The 15103-nt window shown below is 38.5% G+C and overlaps 1 protein-coding gene and 1 long non-coding RNA gene across 2 annotated transcripts; one reads left to right on the top strand and one right to left on the bottom strand.

Annotated features, from left to right (window-relative positions):
- On the top strand, positions 1-8945 carry LOC105389447 (CUE domain-containing protein 1). The gene is made up of 3 exons (XM_011560554.3): positions 1-341; positions 7447-7739; positions 7868-8945. Exons 1-3 carry the CDS (start codon positions 13-15, stop codon positions 8035-8037), a joined length of 792 nt encoding a protein of 263 aa, XP_011558856.3. The 5' UTR covers positions 1-12; the 3' UTR covers positions 8038-8945.
- Positions 8946-10483: 1538 nt separating this feature from the next.
- LOC125488901 lies at positions 10484-11879 on the bottom strand. Its single transcript, XR_007266572.1, has 2 exons — positions 11386-11879; positions 10484-10745 (listed from the first exon to the last, which is right to left on the bottom strand). It is a non-coding gene; the product is annotated as an uncharacterized LOC125488901 (long non-coding RNA).
- Between the last annotated feature and the right edge of the window lie 3224 nt (positions 11880-15103).

The following is a 15103-nucleotide window of genomic DNA, read 5'->3' as shown; positions in this document are numbered from 1 at the left end:
ACGCGGCGACGCATGCGCGGGGGGCGCCGGCCGGCAGTGCGCGGGGATGAGCGGGCGAGGCGCGTCGCGGTAGCGGCATGGCCGGCTCCTGACGCCGCCATGGCCTCCACCATGCAGCTGGAGTTCACGCAGGCGATGACCGACTTCAAGACCATGTTCCCCGAGATGGACGATGACGTCATCGAGGCGGTGCTGCGCGCCAACCAGGGCGCCGTGGACGCCACCATCGACCAGCTGCTGGCCATGAGCACCGACAACCAGAACGAGCGGCTGCGGCAGGAGATGGAGCGCACGGAGCAGCCCCGCGCCCCGCGCCCCCCCGCCGCCGCCGCCGCCGACCCGTCAGTATACACAACACACAAGCAATAATACACCAAACAACTTCTCTGTTATTCATTCATCTCTACATTATTATACCTCTGATAGTACCAACTGGACGATGTCCGTGGGTGTTTACTGCCGACCCAAAGGGTGCTTTCATAAGTTCAACGAGTTTATTATGAGTTTATGTAGGTACCTACCTATGTTTGTTTGTAGCTACCGGAGCTTCCAAATAGATAGACCGTATCGAATGTGGTTCTTTGTCAGAGAGGCATCTTGATAATCGTGGTCACTGGTCAACCGAATGTGTTGACCAGTATTATCAAGATTGTGTCGTTTTATGAAAATCTAGCCTTTCCAAAGTATTCCGCTCATTTACAAAAACTAAGTCCAGGTTTTTATTTTATTTGTATAGGTTTGGTTTCCCTATCGCAAACACTGATCGTTCCGGGTACCAAATTGGCTGATTTGATTATATATCACCTGTAAAATTGTAACTTAATTAAATATCGGTTGCTTTCTTCGACTATTATGTAAGTAGGTACTTAGTAAAATTAACGATAGATTTAATAAAACTAATAGGTTTGCATGACTGACATATAATATAAAATCTTGCTCACAATAAGACAAACTATCACTAGGTATGGGTGCATCTCATGTTAAGATTGTAATATTTTTAGGTTGGACTTTTTTTAAGTTCGAACCTAGGTAAATTCTGGAAATAAAAAAACATGAAATGCTTACATAATATAAGCACCAAGTTATGCCTAGTAAAATATAATTTTATAGACATATTTCAAACCCTAGGTAAACTGAAAGACTGCAAGATCTATAAATCATACCTAAGGGTACTTAACTGAAATGTTAGTGGGTAGAACACTATGAACTATTTACAAACATGTACTTACTTAGTTCTTAATGATATTATGTTTGGGAAAGTTACACTTGCCCATATACTACTATAGTAGGTATCTAGTAAGTAATTAAAACAATATGTAGAAAATTATCAACGTATACAGACCTAATTACGTACTTTTTATTAACTCACAACCTTTCACATACCTATATTAGCTCCGCATAAAAACTTATTATGCTGTCTTATTCAGATATCAGCGATTAGCTAAGTGAATGGTTGCTAATTTGCCGGGAGTCGCGCTCCAGGGGCAACTTGCTCTAATTAGACCCGACTTGCTAATCCATGTAGCGCTACTGTGTGTGAATACCTTCGTCTTTCATTATCAATGTAGCGCTCTGCATATGATTTCTTATTAGATTTTAGATAAGTAATATCAAGAATGTGATTTTAAAGACTAATAAAAAGGCTTTCTGTACTTATGTTGACTAATTCATAATTTATTGTCCAAGAAGCAAGAACCTTTATTTAAAAAAATGAAGGTTTTCATAATAAGGAAAGCTCATTTTGTGCTCTAGTAAGGAAGCTCTGGCTGTTACCTAAGTACTTAGGTACCTACGTTTGAATTTCCGAATGTAGATGTATGTATGCATTATGCATGATGTGTTTGTATAACATCGGTTCGCGAGCTCTCCGCGGGCGGGTGTGTTTGCTTTGAGTAATTCGATTGACTCCGCTATCGACCGCCATTGTTGTTTGGTACGGAATTAATTAATTTAATTAAATTGTGTTGTAAAATTCATCACTATGGTGGTGTGTAAGAAGTGTAAACTATATCTATCAGTAAGAGGAAACAGTGGCGAAGTGGTAAAGTGTAAAGGGCCCTGTGAAGCGTATTTTCACAAAAAATGCGCACGCGCCATCAAATGTTTTACGGAAAGCGAGAAGTGTGAGGATTGCACGAAGGGTTCCTCAACGCAATCGCCAAGAATCAGCATCGATCCTGCTAAAGTAACTACTGAAGGATTACTGGTTGAGCTAAACAAAAGGCTTGATGTGGTTTTCAAGATGCAGAAGACGCTTGATGATATGAGCGAGGCCGTAGATTTTTATGCAGAGCAGTACCTCGAGCTGTCCAAATACAAGGAAAGCAGTGAAAAGAAGATGAAGGCTGTAGAACAGAAAAATATATACTTGGAAAAATGTAACAAGGCTCTTGAAGAACGTGTGGTTGCATTAGAAAACCAAAGCAAGGAGAAGAATATTGAAATAGTTGGGCTGGACATGAAAGAAGGGGAGAACATTCACGAGACGGTGAAGATTATGGCTAGAAAACTTAATATAGACTATTCCAGCGTTCAAGAAATAAAGCGGGTAGGTGGAAGAAAGCCAACCGATAAGGAGCGGGCGCGACCGCGGCCGGTGCTGATTACCCTCGCATCGCGCGCCGCCCGGGACCAGTGGCTGGCCAAGAAAAAAACTCGCATCACTAATAGCGAGATTTTTAACAATGATAATACGCAGCCTATATTTATAAACGAAGATCTCTCTAGACACCAAAGACAGCTGTTCTGGGCCGCTAGGGCGGAACTGAAGCCGAACTTCAAGTTTGTATGGACCAATAATGGGGACATTCTGGTGCGCAAGAATGAAGACAACAGGAAAGTATATGTTATCCGCTCTGCAGAAGACATAGAAAAATTAAAAAAATCAAGTCAGGAGTAGTGCACTCTTTCTTGCGCACTCCGCATTATAAAGGAGGATTCACATAACATTCAATCGTATAAATAGCAACACTTTAGATACTATTACGGATACAACATATAATAGATATAACGACCCAAAATTATGGAGTCAATTCATTAGTAATACACATAATAGCTTGAACTTAATACATATAAATATAAGATCTTTAAGAAAAAACTTTAATACATTTTTGGTACTTATAAACCAATGCCAAGAAAAATTAGACCTGATTATCCTTACAGAAGTTCACATAAAAAAAGAGGAGATACCACTATACAGTTTAGACGGCTATGATAATTACTGGAATACAAGAGAAACACGTAAAGGCGGAGGTGTTTTAATTTATGCAAAGAAGGAGTTAAATTTTTCAGCTTCAAACATAAATGGAACAGCATCCGAAGTAATACATGGAAAAATAAATACATCTCAACAAAAAGACATCCACATAATATCGGTATATAGACCGCCTAAAAACAATAAATTAAGATTTACTCAAGAAATACAAAACGTATTGAAGACTATCCCAAAGTTCACCGATGTCATATTTGTGGGAGATACTAACATCGACCTGCTGGATGACAGCATGAGCACAGCTACAGTGAGGTACAAGAACACGCTGTATAGCCACGGACTGGACTGTCTCATCACCGACGTGACGCGGGAGGAGGTCGTGGACGGCCGCCTCACCAGATCCTGCATCGACCACCTGTGGGTGCGCAGCCGCCGACCCGTGCCGGCTGCGCACCTACTCACCACCAAGATCGCCGACCATTATTTGATTGGTGTAACAATATCTAAAAGTGACGACACAATAAATGTCAGTGATAGTGATAAAGGTGATAAGGTAATAATATCAAATAAATTAGTGCGTGAAAAGTTGGATGCTGTTAATTGGGATGAACTTCAAGACTGTAAGTGTCCTTTATTATTATATGAGAAACTTTGCTTAATTTTTGGGTGTATTTATGAAAGTTCAAAGATCAAAGTCCCATTAAGGAGTAGGCGCATTCGACCAGTGTGGATAGATGATAAATTGAACTCAATGTTATGTATGAGAGATGAATTGTTCAGAAAATGGAAATCGAAACCAAACTGTATGAGTATTAGATTAGAGTACACGAAATATAGAAATAAGGTTAGCAAATTAATTAATTTAGCTAAAAATAAGAATAGACAAGAACAACTTAGGAAATGTAATAATGATGCAAAGAAGATATGGTGTAACATAAATAGTTGGTTAGGTAGAGAGAAACCTCGATTAGATGATGTTATTTTGAAATATTTAGGACAAAAGGATAACCTAGAAAATATATGTAGTAATTTTTCTAAAACATTTACTGAAGAAATTCATAATATTAAACATAACTGTGATAAAAAGTTTTTAAAAAGAAATGGATATGTAAATGAGAGTGATGTGTCAATAAGATTTCGAAAAATTTGTGCTTCAGATGTAGAAAAAATTATTGATAACATGAGTAATGAGAAGTCATCCGGCTCGGATGGTATCAGAGTAGAGGATATTAAATACATTAAGAAACGTATAAGTCCTATTCTTGCTATCTTCATAAACCTGAGTGTAAACAAAGGGTGTTATCCAGATGAACTAAAACTGGCTATGATTAGGCCCATAATAAACAAGGTAGCCACTTTGACTACACAAATTATAGACCCATAGCTATTTTGTCCATTATCAATAAGATAACAGAAAAATTAATTATACAGCAAATTAGTAAGTTCCTAGACAATCATAATATTATCTCAAATAGTCAACACGGTTTCCGCCGAGGACGCAGTACGGCGACAGCTCTCAAACTATTTACGGATTACATAAACAATTCATTAGATGAACGAAAACAAGTAGTAGCTCTTTTCATCGATTTCAAAAAGGCTTTTGATACTTTGGACCATTCACAACTTTTGCTGGCGATGAGTGAATGTGGAATACGAGGTCCTTTGAATAGTTGGATAAGGGTATACCTGAAAAATAGATCTATGCAGACCGTGGTAAGTGGTACAAAGGGTGCCAAAGCAAACATAAGGTATGGCGTCCCGACCGGTTCCGTGTACGGGCCGGTTGGGTACATCATGCACGTAAATAGCGTGTGCAATGTAGTTAAACAATGTAAAATGTTCATGTATGCAGACGATACGTGCTTACTATGCGCCCACAATGACTTAGATGTTATCCAAAAATGTATACAAACTGATCTTGAGAACATTGTCAAATGGTCACATGATAATGGCATTATTATTAATCTATCTAAAACTAAATGTATGCACATCTGTTCACCATATAATAGACCTAAAATAAATAAACTACAAATAATTGGCCATTCTTATGAATGTTTACATCGAAGCGGTTCGAATTGTAACTGTTCAGAAATTGAATTTGTAAATCAGTACAAGTACCTGGGACTTATAATAGATAAAAATATGTCATGGAAATCACATATAAATAATGTCTGTTCAAAGTTAAGATCTGTATTGTGTAAGTTGTATCATCTGCGGGGCGTAGTAAACAGAGCTACCATGTACTCCGTTTACTACGCACTCGCAGAGTCGATAATATCATATGGTTTGAGTAGTTATGGGTGCACCTTCCAAAGTTACTTAGATCAAATAAATGCTATACAGAAAAGGCTTATAAAATTATTGGTTGATAATAAAACAAAGAGAAATTGCCGCCCTGACTATGATAAACTATATGGTACATGTAAAATATTACCTGTCCAAGAAAAAGTTAAGTTGTTCATTTTGTTAGAGGAATACAATAGCAGTGAGTTTAAAACCCCCATTTCACATTGCATCAGTACAAGAAAAGTTGTCAACAAAAAGTTGTATGTACCCAAAATATGTAATTATTACGGTTCACGGACCCGAAAGTACTTGGTACCAAAGATTCTTAATGATCTTCCAGACGATGTAAGAAACAATACCTTTACTAAACCTGTATTTAAGAAAAAAGTTATAGTATCCCTATTAGATTCTTTTGTAGCAATGAAAAACTGAGAAAGTGTATCAAATTATGTTAAAGCTATACCTAAACATGTACATGTGTGCCTCTGTTTGCCTAGTTATCTTTCAAATTAGATAAGAAGTAGTATATCTATAAACCTAGCTATATAGTAAAAGAACGGTTGCTGCAATCAACAATCCAACAACCCGATAGAAGTTTATATAAATTAGGAAATATAATACATACATACCTACATGCCAATGAACTACAGCGTAGTTTGTTGTTGCATTTGTGGATTGCAGAAACCGGTTCTGTTCTATCCTATTATAAGTGTAGGTACTTATAATAGGATAGAATAGAACTTAGTTTATTAAGTAGTTTATTAGTTAAGTTATATTATGAGTGAGAGCTTATAACTGCCAATAAACTGCTTTGCAGTTTGGCGGTGTATTGTCATTAAATTTTTTTGTGTTTTCTTATGAATAAATAAACTTATCTTCTATCTTCTAACAGTAAGTACTTATTCCTATTCAGTATAGCCGTAGCACACTTCACAAAATATCACAGGGCGATAACTATCAAAGTACTTATAGGTAGGTACCTAATGTAAATGTAACGTAATAGGAACGAAGCTTTTAATAGGATAGGAACATTTGCATAAAGCTGGCATCGTTAACACGGCAGTAACAAAGAGAACTTATCTCTGAAGCTATCAAAACGTTTGTGATTCATTCGCAAGCTGCGACAGTCCTCGGCGCGACACCATTTCAAGTAATGTTGGTCCATTATAACTTGAACCGACTCGATCTGTTACCGCACCGAAATAGGAACTAAACTGGCCCCTATTGCGAGGGCAGCAGGATCGCCGGCTAGCTCTGCCAGCTGCTTCTATGTGACAGTTTTATATTGAATGTGATAAAGAAACAAATCAACAGCCCACGAGAACAATACGCATAGTTGGCGAGCCGCGCCGCCACAGTCCGCTCCCGATCGCTATCCTGACGTTAACCAGTGGGGCTCATTCTAAGATATCTCATTGAATGTCTAGATTGGTAACTTATATCTCCGACGGAGTCCCCGCGACTTTATGAATTCATCAATCAATTTGCCCCTGAAAGGCCTGAGTGATTAATTTACAATAGCCATGCGGCATCGGCAGGGCAAAACCATATTTCCTCTAACGGTCACTGTCAAAGTTGAGCGACGCGAGTAAAGTTTAAGGCTTTGAATATGATTTACAGCACAAGCTGAAGTACCAACTTAAATACCCACAAATCTCATAAACAGTAAAAAAATATACTTAACTAATACGAATTATTACTTATATTTTAACGGTCTACAAACTATTCATCGTAAATCACAGTAGCCGTAAAAATTAAGTGAATGTTGAAAAGAGACGGAGGAAATTGCAAAGAGCGTGCGCGCTTCGATTATATAGCTGGAGCAAAAATAAAATGTACTTGCTACTTACATCTTTTAAACTAACAAAAAACTAATCACTAACCAATGCCTGCCTAATGACAGGCTAATGTCTAGATTTACCTATATCTGGTGTGTATTCCTGTTGCAGAGACCCGGAGGACCCGTCGATCCCGCTGTCGGTGCGGCGGCAGTGGGTGCCGCGCATGCTGGGCACCCTCCCCCCCACCTTCCTCCGCCTGCCCGCCGGCGCCGCCGCGCGCGTGGACCTGAGCCTCGACATGGACGACGAGAGGATCGCCGCCTTCCTGCAGAACGAGGAGTTCATGGCCGAGCTGCGCTGGAACCAGGAGTTCATGGCGGCGCTGGACAGCGAGCAGGGCAACAGCAAGGCGCCGGATGACGAAGCGGTGTTTAAAGAGAGATTAAAGAATATGGGCAAATGTGAGTTACCTAAGGCTCGTTTTAGCGTAGGCAGAAACTTTAAAAACCAATTACTTGTACTTAAGTATGATTCAATATTTTTTGAACAAATACCACCTATTAGTAATAATAGTTTGTCTTACTTTCAGTATCGCGCAAAAAGTTCGCTCAACTATCGCGGATGTTCTCGCGGGGCGGCAGCGGGTCGCGCAAGGGCAGCGCGCGGACGCCGGCGCGGGGCGGGGCGCGGGGGGGGCCGCCCGACAGCCTGCTGCTGCAGGAGGAGCACAGTGATGATGACGAGCGCCCCGCCAAGTAGCCGCCCGCCCCCCGCGCCCCCCGCGTGCCCTGCCCGCTATTAGTGACACCAACCTTATAGGGGACACGGCACACTGGGGGGCGCGGAATGAAGATACGAAGAAGCTATGGTACCTTCTACGGATGAAGAGGAAAACTAAAGATGGGATACGACGATGTCACCGGAGCTCTTTATGTGTAGAATACGCACCATAGAGTAGCGGTTAAACTGGGCTACAGGCACCCAGTGGGCACCCAGCTATATTTATAACTCCCTTGCTTTGTATGACCCGGGGACACCATCATTACCATTGTGCCCGCGCCTCCAACGTCTGTGAACTGTCGCGAGATAAGCTAGGATTTCCAAGAAAGGCTGATATGATTATGTGGTTGAAAGTTGTATAGGATAATCCACCTTATACTTACTTAGATAGAAATTGTAAATAACAGTAATAGTTGACAGGATAAGTAGATTGCTTTGTTTCAATGACGAATTTAGATATACCGTTAGTTATTCGTAGGTAACATTGTTTACTTTGCCTGATGTGGCTCGTTTTGGATTAGAACATGCCCTGTCCTCCGAATGATGATAGGTGTACGTAGTTAGAATAGGTACATCATCAGTTTCCAACCAAAGTTTGCAGTGAACATGATCATCGCTTTACCAAATTGATCTCATTATAGCATTAGTAGAAACTTATTTTTAGTTTTTTCCCCGTTTTTGAACTTCTTTGTTTAGATGTTAATTGATACAAATTAACGATATCTGTTTCGTTTTAATGTTATATTGTGAAAATATATTATATATATTATGTAATAAAATTATAAATTAAATTAGTTTCCTATTTTTGCATTGCTACGAAACATTGTTTGAAATATTGTGAGCTCTTTTTTCAGGAGCGGATTACATTAAATGCCGTTTGGAGAATACGCTTCAGTTGTTTTCATTTATTTATAACATGTCAGTTTAATCTTTCTGTGTGAGTGCGCTCTTTTCAGTCGTCTGAAGAATGTGTTTGGTCTAATAACTCTCATTTCTACACGAATGGCATATTGAATTACATGCAAATGAGACGTTATAGTGGATACCGACTCATCTAGTGAAGCCACTGCCGGTCGTAAATATAGTCGCATGCTGCGCTCCAATTCTTCGGGGTCCCAGTCTGAGAAAATTGTGACGTTTGGAGCATCATCGCGCTATGATGTATTTTCTATGTTCGAATGCATTTCACGCGTGGATGATTGGGGTCACTTACGAGAGTGGTGCGCTGCAGTGGCCGGTGCTCAGTATCTAAGAAACGCTCATCAATACAGGCGGCGGAGTGGAACGGGAAAGTATAAGCACGCCGTGGCGACGCGAGCCGCACTGTCAGCGCTTCTGCTTAGCGTGTCGGTGACAAACACTAGAAGATGAACTAGTGTTTATCACTTTTGCCGTTGTGATAGAACCATTCTATGGCATGCAGTTCTATAGTTATACTGCCTAGATGTCGCAGAATCCTTCGATTTCCATCTCTCTCAACACTATAAAATGTAATCTTCACCTGCAGCTGTCTGCTTATCTTTCTAAGATCATCAGTCCTGACTTCCTGAGGCTGTCTACTGTAGGAAGGTCAAGGAACATGTAGGTAATTCTTAAACCACCTATATATGAAAAGCAACTTATAATCACAAACTGTATACATAAAAATCACTGATCCATAATAAAATAATTTATGCTTGTAAACAATTTTATTGCCCTCAAATAAAGCAGAAGTTGAAGGGTCATAAAAGCTACTTTCCCATGGTTGTCCGAGTGAAGTGAAGCTGTGTAATTATTTGTTACGCATAAGTACTTAGTTAGATATTTGTATGAATGTAATATGTGCAGGAATGTTTCTATGGGTATTGTTACGTAAACCACCCAACAAGCAAAATGGTCGAATAAGGGCCCATTTATAGCACTTAAAATCGAATAAGTATTGATTAATGGCTGAAATTTTACTAGATTGTGCCATAAAAGTGGTACAGCTATTAATAAGCATTTTTATCTAATTTGCGCTGTAACAATGTCGAATACACATCTACTCGACCTATATTCGACCTATATAGCCCGTTTATTCGACATTTCTATAAAAGCTGCTTTATTTTATTTAACGCACACATTAGTGCTGAAAGAGAGCTTTAAGAGTTATTAATTCGCTTATTGATTGTTCAGGTTGCTATTATAGAACTATTACTCATCATTGTATTATTTGGATCTAATTTGCTGAATAAAAGATTTTATTTTACTATACTGCATCATTGTAACTCTTATAGCTTCATTAATCTACATTTCGAATAAAAGCTTTCAAATAACTGTAATAGCTCACATACTATTTGAAATGCTCTTATGGCACATTAATTCGATAAATAATTCAGTAACAGCATTTTGGTTACGTTTATACAGTTTATAGTATTTTAATGTGACAAGCAAATAAATAATTCCATTGCACATTCATTTTTTTATTACGTGATAAAATGGATTACAAGTCATGGAAATTAAAAAAGAAAATTAAAACAAAGATACGGAAAAATTCAAACTAAGGTTCAAACAAAGTATTTGTCTCAAAATTCGTCAAGTGCGATGGCCGAAACGTCAAGTGGTTCCGTTGTTCCACAGAAAACAACTGAAGAAATCGTGGGCCTGGTGTCTCGGTCCATAAAACATATCCTCCCTTCTCAATTGTCTGCACAATCTTGAAAACCATTCTGGAAAAAAAGCGTGATTAGTATCTTTTCTGCTTTATTCAAGTTGTATACTTGCTTGCTTTGCAATCAATCAATCACTTTTAAATGTTTGCTATATTCTATTCTGAAAATCAATGTAATAAATTTTTCATCGTGTGAAGAAAATGAAGTTTTTTTTTATAATTATATACCTAGTTGCTAATTTATCATTAAGTATGAAATGAAGCAAATATGAACCAATCGTTAATTAATTACATTTAATAAAATACATCAAATGACATTCACCCCAACTCGGGTTAGTCAAGCTAAGGATTTTGCATTGAGGAACCCTAAATTTATTTAATGATGGCTGCTTGTTTTGCTATTAGTGCAACATTGTAACTATTATTGCATCAAAAATCGATTAGCAGTGCTGTAATAGCGATATACGAACAAACATGGTTATTATTTTATTTTTATAATTTATTTAATTAATTTTGACCATATTTACTATTTTTTAAGAAAGATTTAACGTAGCCCTTAAACATATGTTAAAGAATTCCTATTACTTTATCGATAAAGTTAAATGCGCCTAAGATTTTTCGTATACGAATGTGTAAAATGCAACAATAGAAATTGCACTAGTAATAACTCATTTAGTTATTAATGGAGACTTACTTACCTTTATGCTTTTGTAATCAGTCATTACGATAGATCAGTCACAATAATCCACAGATTTTCTTCCATATATTTTTCTGCAACAGTGTGACTAAAATTCAGCTAAATAGTGGGGAAAAAGTAATTTTGTTGCATTTATCCCACAAAAATGAAGAGTTGTAGCAACTCGACAGCTATTATTCTACTTATTAGTCGATTAATGAGCACCACATCGCTGTTACTGCACCCTTAGTGTAGAAGCTGCAACAAAATTGCTATGACAACCCTAAATTGGGTACAGTTTACTTTTACTCGACTTTTAACCTACTATATAAGCTTCTTGGTTACAATCACTCGACTTTCATAGCACTGAATTGCTGTATAATTTGTGCCCTTTTCGCGTCGAGACAGCGCTGCCGTGACCATTATTCGACTAATTACGGGACTTTTACAGCACATATTAGCAAAACAGGAACGTGGCCGTTACCTTTATTGCACATATTTTTGCTACTTGGGCAGCGAGTACGTACGTAGTCGCACACGACCCAACTTTCGAAGCTCTGTGAACTGTGACACTTTTTCTATTCACCTCAGTACTTAGGTACCAAGTACTCGGATAAGAAACCGCATGGATTGTTTCTATGGTTTCCTCCATTCGAGAAGCAGTAAATTACTATTCGTGCCGTCTGCTTAGTAGAAAAGTATACAAGGTACTCAGGTGGGTACTTACACGTAAGTATTTAGTATCCGTAAGTGGTTCTTTTAACTTTCATTTACTGTAGAGAGTTTTAAATTGAAGCAATGATATTCTTTTTTGCTTAATAACAGCGTACAGTGAATTTAAATGATAGGGTTTTTCTATAATTGTAATTTCAGATATCACTATCGGTGTACGCAACGCATGTCTGTGTTAAACAATAAGGAGCAGTGCTACGATCCAACACAATTTTAGGAAAATGGTGAAGAAAAAAGTAAGCAATATAATACTACAAATATAATATAATACGGATAACTAGGTACTATACATACATAACTATGTATTTAGTACAGAATAACACATTTATAATAGTAGTAGAAGTAATTTATAATAGATACTTATAAATAAGTACCTATCTTAATATCTAAGTACTTCGTTATGTAATTTTATTGTGAAAACTGAACCTTTTTTAAAATACTGATCCGGAAGTGTGGAATAAACAATGGACTCTACCTAGCGTAAGTGAAAACGCGAATAAAAGCATCTGCTCCATATATTTTGGTTCAGTAGTAAGTATTGAACTTGACTTTGTAAACCTGTTCCAGTGAATATTGTTCAGTAATTACATAAAAATGCATTCCTTACTTTAGCTACCTAGATATAGATAGATACAAATGACTCATTAAACCACGCTCCATCCACGGTTCATCAGACCACGCTCAAATTGATTCACACACCATCAATCCAAGCCTATTATTACACCATAGTGTTTATAGCCAGCATTTAAAAATCGTTTCATGCGAATTAATCTAAATAAACTCGGGATAGGCCCCACTCTGAACTCACAATGCTTTACCTTGAACCTGGAAATTTTTCCTCGCTGATGTTTTGACTCAAGTTTCTTAAAGACTGCACCAATACAGTAGGATTTAGCTTGAGATGAATAGTGCCAACATGGCATCTAGAAGAGGAGAAACACTGAATGGATGTAAGTCGTTACTGCAGCGGGAGTGGGCATCGTTTAATATGCATTAGTTCCAGTACTCGCAAGGCCATGGTGAGCGAGCGGGATTCTAAAACTATCTTCGTTTTTGCTTCAATTGAACGAAGCGACGTAGGTACTAGGTACTTATATGGAAGATTGAATACATTTACTTATCGTTGTTGCTATAGTTAACCATACCTGTGACGCACGGGCAAGAATACTCGTGCACTTTGATGGTACTTTGTATACATTTTATATCATTAATTTACTTACAAACTTAACTTCAATGCGTTTTCACCCAAGTAGTTAAGAAGACGTACAACGTACCTATATCTTTCTAAATGGAAAAAAATGTAAGTAGTATGGATATAAAATAAGTGTAATATACTGTTTGATTCTCTTTCACGGGAATACGCCTGGAATTATTTTGATGACAAAGAGATGAAACCCTGGTTTAACCCATGTATATAAAGGCTATACTTTTTATTCCGGAATTCCCTTAGGAAAAAAAGTCCAATCGTAGCTCGCGGGCAACAATAGTTTTTTGAACCATTTTTGCCATGTAGTTCTATATAACCACCCATTCCTTGACAATACCTAAATATATTGCACCGAGGGACGACGCCGCAGTAAAGCCGAGCCGCAGAAGCCGCACCATTCGAAGGAAATCACGATTGTTTAAAAACATTCGATTTATCGTCGCATCTGAGATGCTGAATGCTTCTCGAGCGGGCGTGATCGCGCGCACGCTGTATGCAGATGAGCTGGTGCAACGTGAAGTGGTGGGTGGAAGCCACTGGGCGCACGGATGCAGGGGGGTCACACTATATGACGAAAAATTAAGGTTAAAGTGGTAGGTCTCAAAAATGAAAATACTTCCCATGAACTCCTCTATCATCGTTTTGTTTGTCGGTCCATGTGTGAATCACCCTGTATAAGGAGTAAGTACTGCTTACATATAATCTACAATTTATAGTTTATATCGGTACTTAAAAGGTGCTTTACTTACCTCTATATAAAATAACCTTTTATTCGACTTAAAACAAAGGAGTTCTCAATACGTCTGCAATGTCAATATATCTACTTATTTAATTAAGTATTTATTTATTTTTACAAACACAGAAAATACTAGAAATGAAATAAGTATCCATAAGAAAAATTAATATAAAAAAATGTAACAGTCGTATTGACATTCGTCATAACTAGATCGCGGCCTAGCGTAGCCGCGCGCCATACATTAGACATCAACGCGCAAGCGCGCATTATTGAACAACATTTATTTTGCTAGTAAGTGTAAAATTCTATAAGAATGTTTCATTTATTAATTCATCATCCAAAAAAATACTGAGAGAAACATTTTTTGCCGAATGAGGCATTAAAAAATATAAAATCGCGACAAAAAAGTTGACCGCGTTTCAGCGTCCAATACATTAGACATCAACGCGCAAGCGCGTAGCCGAGTGCTTGTCGGCGTTGCGCGCGCGCATCCCCGCGTGCTCGCGTCACGCACGACGCGCTACTGGAGCACCCGCAGCCACCTGGTGTTGCCAGACTATATACCACTACCCCGAATTTAGGGTATTTACGCATGTTTTATGGGAACTTAGTCAGTTTAACTTTTCATTGATAAATCATAAAATTTATGTTTATAATACTGATAATAAAAGCGTAATCGTTCAATATCATAAAAAAATCATGCACTGCTAGGCATTGCCAACCAGCGTCTTCTGCCTTTCGCATCTATGCGGTCACTACCTGAAACCGGTAACCTAAGTTGGTCGGTCCAACGAAATTAAGCACCTCACCCCATGTCTATATCTATCACAGATAATTAGAGCACCTCAATAAGATAACCCGTCCCTAACTACTTCCACGGGAGCTGTTGCATTCGGCAACCCGTTGATGATGCAGACCTCCAACATCACGCCGCCTGAGTGAACAGGCGGCCACCACGGACCCAGGAGCTAGTAGGCCCTGGATCTGAAGCCCGGGTAATGAGGGCATCCTCAAAGGCCACAAGCCCTACGCCCTGACGGGTGCAGAAGAAAAACTGTTTGTCCT

The sequence above is a fragment of the Plutella xylostella genome, chromosome 8 (genome assembly GCF_932276165.1).
Source record: "Plutella xylostella chromosome 8, ilPluXylo3.1, whole genome shotgun sequence".
NCBI lineage: Eukaryota > Metazoa > Arthropoda > Insecta > Lepidoptera > Plutellidae > Plutella > Plutella xylostella.
This window is presented reverse-complemented; position numbering and strand designations above follow the sequence as displayed.